This window comes from Orbicella faveolata, unplaced genomic scaffold (genome assembly GCF_042242905.1).
Source record: "Orbicella faveolata isolate gen_17 unplaced genomic scaffold, um_ofav_v1 contig_25, whole genome shotgun sequence".
Taxonomy (NCBI): domain Eukaryota; kingdom Metazoa; phylum Cnidaria; class Anthozoa; order Scleractinia; family Merulinidae; genus Orbicella; species Orbicella faveolata.
The window spans coordinates 29010001-29017853 of record NW_028301553.1 but is presented as its reverse complement, the minus strand read 5'-3'; the positions used below and the strand labels follow the sequence as shown (position 1 = coordinate 29017853).

The following is a 7853-nucleotide window of genomic DNA, read 5'->3' as shown; positions in this document are numbered from 1 at the left end:
TCATTTGGTCTTTTGCTTTCTTCACTATCGTCGGAAAATCTGAATCAGGCACGTCAATGGTCAACTACGAAAGTTGTTTTCCTATGTTCGGCAGGGGAGAGGTTCACTAAATCAAATCTGTTTTTGTACGTGCGCATTAAAATGAGACTCTAATAATTCGTTTCACAAGTAAAAGTAATCGTATGAATTCGGGTGCAATTAAGTATTTACACTACGCATGATATTTGAAAATTCTCTCAAAATTGCACGAGCCTTTGGGCGAGTATAATGTGATAGAAGTTTCCAATACCACGGGTAGTGTAAATACTTAATTGCTAGAGCTTTAAAACGATTACTCATTTATCATATGACTGAGAAAATTGCGAACGCACGCACGTTAATTTGCACTGCAGTGCAACACTTAACGATAAATTGGCCTGCTCTCAGCCAAGCACAGTGAAGTAATTTTCTCAGTCCTATAATAAATCATATTATTAGACAGATGTTTATTTGGGCTCACGATCCGCTGCTCTCTCGAATTTTGAATGCCAATGTAGACTAAAAATAAATTTGAACGTTTATTCCGACACCAGGCGCCCTGAAACAAACTCACAATTCCAGTTACACCGATGGGCCTTTGTAACCGTCACCGTAACTGCCGTACAAACCGTTAAAAACTGATTAATCTTAGTTAACTCAGAATTCTAATAAAAAATCGGTGGTCCTCGTGGTCTACCCTCGAAAGGCCACCTATGCGCATGCTTGAAACTCAAATTCCTGCGCAGGGAACTTAGCTGGGAAACACGTACGAAGCCCGGCAGTTGCACGAGTCATGAGCGCGGGCTCCTTTTCGTATGGCTCCTCTCCTTGAGCCTAGTTAAATCTGTCCCCCGTTGCAACATGGCCGCTGTATAGAGCTTCTGCTATCGAAGAAGCTAGTATGAGTCTCATGAATTCAAGAAATTATGAATGTTCTTCTTTTAACTTTCTCGGGAATTTGATTCTCCAAACTTCGAAGAAGCGGGAAAACCCTTTTGGCGTGCCGAGTGGTTCAGGGCGCTGGATTTGAAATCTGGAGGTCCCTGAGTTCAAATCCTCCAGCCTACCCCTACCTGGATTTGTTCTCGGTAGTTTCGAGTTCAACCCCTCTACCACGTTGTGTAAATAGCCAACTGGGCAGCCTCCCATCAGTTGGGACTCTTAATAGTTTATGTTTTATTCCAATCTTTTTTTTTTACTTTTTACTGTGTCCCCAGTTAGCACGACTGTGCTAAATACATTTAAGAATATTGTAGTCAACGTCCAACACGCTACTTGGCCTTTAACCGTTAAGACGAAATGTACAATTTAACGAGTGCAAACAGAAGCGATGAAAAGGGAGCGGTTGCTACAAACAAAATAAATTACAAGTTATAGACGAATACAATAAAAGAAACAGAAATAACGAGCCGAAGGTAGACGATACTTACAAACGTTGTATGACTAGGAAGCTGAGGTACACGTAAAAAAGGAAAACGGCAGGGCGGTAAACGAGACGAGAAGACGGTAGCGTCGCGAAGAAAATGCACAAATAAACTAGAAAGACGCATACAAAAGGGGACTGAAACAAAGCAAAATTATGCGAAAAAACCTAACAGAACATCGATAACGTGAAAGCGAGATAAACGAAAAGAATGCGATGATCACGAAAGAATGCACGCACAAACGGAAAAAATAACAATTAAATGCGGCTGCAACATAGTTTTTTTTATTTAAGTTTTAGTTCAAGATCATCGAATGCCAGGTTCTTAAACTTGCGGCATAATATCACTTGCAGCAGTATTAAATTTTTTCATATCAGTTTCAACGCATTTTTGGATCAATCTTTCCCGAATTATATGACAATGAAAAGGACTCGAGGCCAGTTTTACGAACGGCATTATCTTTCTCTAACGATATGTTTAAGATGACACATGACAATAAGAAAAAGGTTAACGATGTATCACCATATCCTCTAAACTATTAAAAGAAATACATGGCTCTCAGGAACAAGAATTGAAATTTTGAACCGTTAATCTAATTTTTTATTTATTCAGAAAGAAGCAATGACAGTAAAGATGCGTGCTACAATCGCCTTCATTTTGCTCATTTTCATTGTAATGGCGTTTAAATTAGACAAGTAGGGTCCTGTATTTAAAGATGAACCAGATGAGAAAGGTCAGAAAACAGAGCTGGCTGAGAACAAACGATCGAGAAAGATGTACAAGATGAGCAAAGTCTAGAGGATGATGATAATATGGTAGGAGATTTCCATTGACTGCGGGGATAGACATGTGTTTGCAGGTTTGCCTACCAATTGGTTAATCATGAGAGATTTTCATTACATACTGGTTTCAACCAATCAGTAATTTAATCAACAAAAGTCGATTAACGCGCTTTCCCGCGCTTGGTACCGGTTGTATGTTTACCCGCGCTTGGGACTAGCTAGTTGCATTTTTTCCCGCGCTTGGCACAATTTGAATGTTTTTCCGCGCTTGGCGCAGGTGGAATGTTCTCCCGCTCGTTGAGAGACTTTGGTACCGATCACATTCTATTTGTCTTGTTTCCAGCTGAAATTGAAAAAGAACTAATTAACCTATGCTTTGTTTATGATTTTTAATATACATGTAGTCCTTAAACATCAGCTGCTCAAATGAATTTGGGGGGAACCCTCTTTGGCCGTTCTGATAGAACCCTTGCACTCTTTTTTTTATGGGAATATATTCTATAAGAATATCGAGGCTGAAATTTGAGAAATTCTAAGAATAGTTTAAGAATAAACCCAAGGCTGAGATTTTGAAAGGAACATGATAATTTTGTGTGTTGAAAATTTGTAATACAATACAATTATACGTTTTCAACTAAACCGCGCAAAATTCTTCCTTTCTCTAAACGGCCAAACTAGCCAATTAAAAAGCAACAAAAACAGCTCTAGCCGTCGGCTCGATGCTAAAAAAAGTTATTTTCGTCATGTCAGGTGTTAATAATGCTGCCTGCAGGCTGGTTCCAAAATTGCTTTAACACCAGAAGTAGTCAATCGGTAAAAATCGATATCGCAAATCAACCGCTTCAATCGATATCAATCGCCGATTGCTGTCGATTGATATCGGCCATCGATAACAATGGAACGCATAGAAAAATTCCCTTATAGATTGCTATCGATTGGCAAAAATTGAAAACAATCGATTATTCCTGTCTTCAGGAATATCGATTGTTATCAGTTTGAAAACGTGAATAACCACCCAGAGTATTCAAAGATAGCCTTTTTATTGTGTGAAATAATACCTGGAACAACACAAGACGTTCATTTTGAGCATGCTACTAGATTATCTTTTCTCTTTGGCCTACTCTATGATCTATTCTTACGTTTTTTTCCTAACGCAAATAAATCACTAGAATCACTAGGACACTGACTCTGTTGTTTATTTTGCTTCATCTAATTGCAGAAACTACAATGGAGACTGGAGGGTTTTACACTGCTACTCTGGCCTTAGCTTCTTCCGATGTCGTTAACCGCTGAAAATAAAGATGTAAAGCCCAGAATGTTTCTGTTAGTTGTTTCTGTTCTTGTAAGATACGCAGGCTATGATAAAATGACTCAATACAACCATTTCAGACAAATTTTGTCAAACATTATATCGGTGTAACTTGTAAAAGAACAAAAATAATTTCCGATAAAAATCGTTAATAATCGATATCAATCGATGAATCAATCGTTATTGATTACTATCGGCAATCGATAATAGTCGAATTCACAACTTTTTTTCTTCATCGATTTTCATCGATTGCCGTCGGCAATCGATGTCAATCCTCGATTGGTATCGATTGTTATCGATTAATATCGATTATCGGTTTATCGATTGACTATTTGACTACGCCTGGTTTAACACCATACAGACACCAAATACATTCGAAAACAGAAATGTCATACGTTATAATCTAAGAATATTCACAAGAATATTTTCAGCCTAAAATCGGCAGAAAAATAAGATTAGTTCATGTTATGCAAGAGGTGATTTGACTAATTGACAACTAATAAACATAAACGAGAGCAGAACATGGAAACTAATTAAGATACATGGCATAGCTTGATTCTATCTTCAGTCAATACTTCAGGTTTGGGCTATGTACTGGCATGGATTGCGTTCGTTCTACGGAGCTTCGCTTCATCAGGGTACTGTACCTCATTTTTCAAGTCGTATTTTAATGTAACGTAGAAGAGAGAAGATCGTCCATTGCATCTCGTGCCTCGTTATAAAGACCTTCCTCTGGGAACAATCCTATTGTATCTCGATCAATTCAGGCAGCCAATATCCGTTTCCTGTAACAGGAAGCGGATACCCTCCCGGTTGACTGATTTTTTTTTTTTTTTGAAGAACCGTCAGAATTGAGAAATCATGTCCAAACTCTCAATTTATTTACCATTATTTGGTCCAAATTGTCAGCGATGTCCTCGTTTCGTCGACTCATTTTCCCCAGCGAGGGAAGAGGAGCGAGCGGCTGATCGTACTTAAATAATTTGTTACCCACCCCCAACCGGGCAACAAAAGCGATGCAGCTAACGCTACGCGCAAGGGGCTGAAACTTTAAATAAAAAGCCTTTTGACTAAGCAGTGGTTTTTATAATACTATAGAATTACAAGGAACAAGTAGAAACGGATTGGAAACGAGGTTAGAAGACAAAATTATATTCTATGCAGTGCAAATGTTTAATTATATTGCTTCAAACGCCTCACTGATTATTATTTGCGTGAGATTAAATCCATTTGACTTTCAAATCGCAAGTAGTCTTTAGTTGTTAACGAATCATTTTCTTTCGCTAAACTTCATTGAATGAGTTGTTCACAGCACAATCCAAGCGTGTAGATCAGTTGCAGTTAAGTGATCAGGTTGATATTAGCATTATAAAATATAGTCGTAGTCTATGTTACTTAGGCAAACGAAGGAAGAGAATTGCGAAGAAAAGCCTGAAAGGCTTGAAAAGAGCGTCATACAAGGTAAACGAATCTGTAGACAGTTACAAGAGGTAATTTATATGTCAACAAAAAGTTTAAAATTGTTAAAATTAATTTAGCAAGCCTACTGGATAACAGTGGATAAGAAGGATGTTAAACCTATTTCTTTAAGAGCTTAAGAGCGTTTGTCCCCGTCTTCATTCTGGAAACAAAACCGAAGAAACTTGAAATATTTTTGATTGTAAGTAAGTTGAATTTTTCTTTTTCACATTTTTCTTTTTCACATTTTAATACGAGCGGAACGTATCAAATTTTAGTGCTGACAAACAAAGCTTAATTGGTGTGAGAGACTGTTGGTTGCATGATTACAAATTTTAGCTGACTGGATTCATTAGTATAGTTCAGATAAATTCGTTAATGGTTTTACTCGTCTCGTATTTACCCAGACGAATCAAGCGCCGATTCGTAACGGTTTCAACCGTTTTATGAAAATTGGTCGCATTTTTCATAATAAAAGTAAATTTCTAAGTTGAAATCTCAATGGTTTGGTCAATCTGAGCATAGACACCCTTAGTCGGAATGCAAGGATTCAATTCGTAAAAAAAACAGCTAGCCATTGCCACGCCATTGATAACTTGAATTCTTTGTTACCTCAATGGTCTGCCGGGCAGTGCTAGCTTTCGTTAAGTAGACTACGAGTAGTCCCTCTTTCGCTTAGTCCGTCGTGCGTATTCTATCGTTACGGGGCTAGCAGTTAAGATGCCCCCAGGTGCACCCTATGTGTATGAAGCTAGGGAGACTGGCCGCACGAAAGGGTTACCTTTTTCAGGTTTCAGGTATATAAAAGGGTCAGGGATTCCACAAGTTGAGGTATATGAAAGGGTAGGGAAATCTGTCATTTAGTTAATTGAAAGGGTCTTTAACAAACGCACGTTATGGCTGTGTCATTTAATTTATTAAGCATTACATGAAAATGACAAGAAGATTTCCTTTTTTGGCGATTTATTAATAATACCAGGTTAGTTATGAAATTAGGGTGAAACTGGTATTTTTTTTCAATCATTAAAGGCATACGAAAGGGATACCTTTTCTGTCAAAATGGTATACAAAAGGGCTGGTAAGGAGCTGCGCGCACTTCGGGACTGAGCCTCGCCATATAAGACGTTGTAGAGTACTTTGTAGGTTAATGCTTTGAGTAATCATCAAATTCAAAGAACTACGAAATTAAAAGAAATACATGGCTTTCATTAATTTAGAATTTCTTTAGACTAGAAGGTCTCATTCGTGATGTTTTTTTTGACAGAGAAAAAGCAGACAAAGAAAAATTATCAGTAATGATACGGGTGGCAGTTGCGTTCATCTTGCTCATTTACCTTGCAATGGCGTTTAAATTAGAAAAAGAGCACCTAGCATTTGAAGATCAACCAGACGCACAAGATGAACTAGATGAGCAAGAACAACAATATGAAGCAAGGGAGCGAGCCCGTGAGCGAGATGACCCAGACGAACAAGATAAAGGTGAACAAGATGAAGCAAATGAGCCTTATGAGGGACAAGATGACTTACACGATGAGGAACAAGACGAATATGTACTGAATGAAGCAACTGATCGAGATGAACAGAAGGAGCGAGATGAACAAGAGAAAAATGAAGAGGATAATAAGGTAATAGAGCGATTTACGAAAAAACATACATGCCTTTCCAATTGGTTAAAGTCGCGCTCTCTAAGCAATTATACAAACTATATTTCCAATGAACTGCGTTTTCCTGCAATCAGCGCTATTGAAAACTTTCACATCCTTAACATCTGTTGCACCTTTTGCTGCACTTGGCGCCCGCGGTTTCATGTTTTCCCTCGCTTAGTGCTAGTTACCTGTTTTCCCGCGCTTGGCGCCTGTTGTTAAGTCCTTCATTGCGTTCTTTTACGTTTGTTGCAATCCACCGTAGGAAAAAAAATGGCGGCTGTACATTTTACCACAATGCCTTGCGAACCTAAAGCAACCTATAAGGCACAAAGAAAGCCAAATTATTATAATATTTTTCCCTGTGCTATGGACATTGAGTAGCCTAGGTTTGAAGATTTTATAACGTTTCTGTACGTTTCTATGAACGTTGTTAAGGTTTTTGTGCGCTGAGAATTATGGGTAAATGTACCAGTCGCCATCTTTTTTTCCTACGGAGGATTGAAAAGGAGTACTGAATTAATTTACACTCTGGTTTCGGTTTTACGATACCCTTCAGACATCAACCCAAATTATATGAATGTAAAAGCCTGCTCTTGTTAAGTTTATAGTAACATGATTATCGACCTTAGGGATATGAAAAAGGTCGACCATTTGTATCTCCTTCGTACATTCTGCACAGCTGCTGTTTCTTTTCTGTTTAACTATCTTCTTTTAGCTCGAAAGCCTCGAGGAAAGATTCTTTGGTCAAGATTATTGTTGCACACACGAGTGCTTTTACACGCCCCCAGAATGCTTCACGAACTTGAGAATATTATCTTCGGTAAGCAGACAAATTTGTCATCCGTGTGCGATTGTTTGTTCCCATGATCTCCATTCAATAATGTTCGTGCAATGAACCTCTCTGCTATATATTTTCTCATGCGAAAACCACGGTATTCCGCTTTCTAATGCCTCTTACGGTGATTGGAAAAAAGGGTATGTCGCTGACTCGCAGGAGCGAGGGCCCAGGAAGACGATAGCTCTGGATGCCTGCAAGTCGGTCATGTGTCTTGATTATTGTACGAAGTGTCTCTGTAAACCAGCCCACACTGCCCAGCCCGCCGTACCCCCTCCCCGCCCCCTCCCCCAATTTGCTGTCGAGTTTGCTAACTGAGTATTTTTCCTCGTTTTGCAGACATGAGAGCAAGATATTCAATGGGTTGCTTTAAACATTGCT

General features: G+C 38.7%; 1 protein-coding gene across 4 annotated transcripts in view; it reads left to right on the top strand.

Moving 5' to 3' along the window:
* The first annotated feature begins 3984 nt into the window (after positions 1–3984).
* LOC110041448 (uncharacterized) overlaps positions 3985–7853 on the top strand; it is a 4243-nt gene continuing 374 nt past the window's right edge. The window contains exons 1-4 of one of the 4 annotated variants that reach the window (XM_020746732.2): positions 4178–4994; positions 6256–6616; positions 7353–7457; positions 7812–7853. The exon at positions 7812–7853 is cut by the window's right edge and continues 374 nt beyond it. In XM_020746732.2, the coding sequence (XP_020602391.2) occupies positions 6287–6616; positions 7353–7457; positions 7812–7817 (441 nt within the window). In that variant the 5' untranslated portion in view covers positions 4178–4994; positions 6256–6286 and the 3' untranslated portion in view covers positions 7818–7853. The other 3 variants (XM_089293780.1, XM_089293781.1, XM_089293779.1) reach the window with 3 other exon arrangements.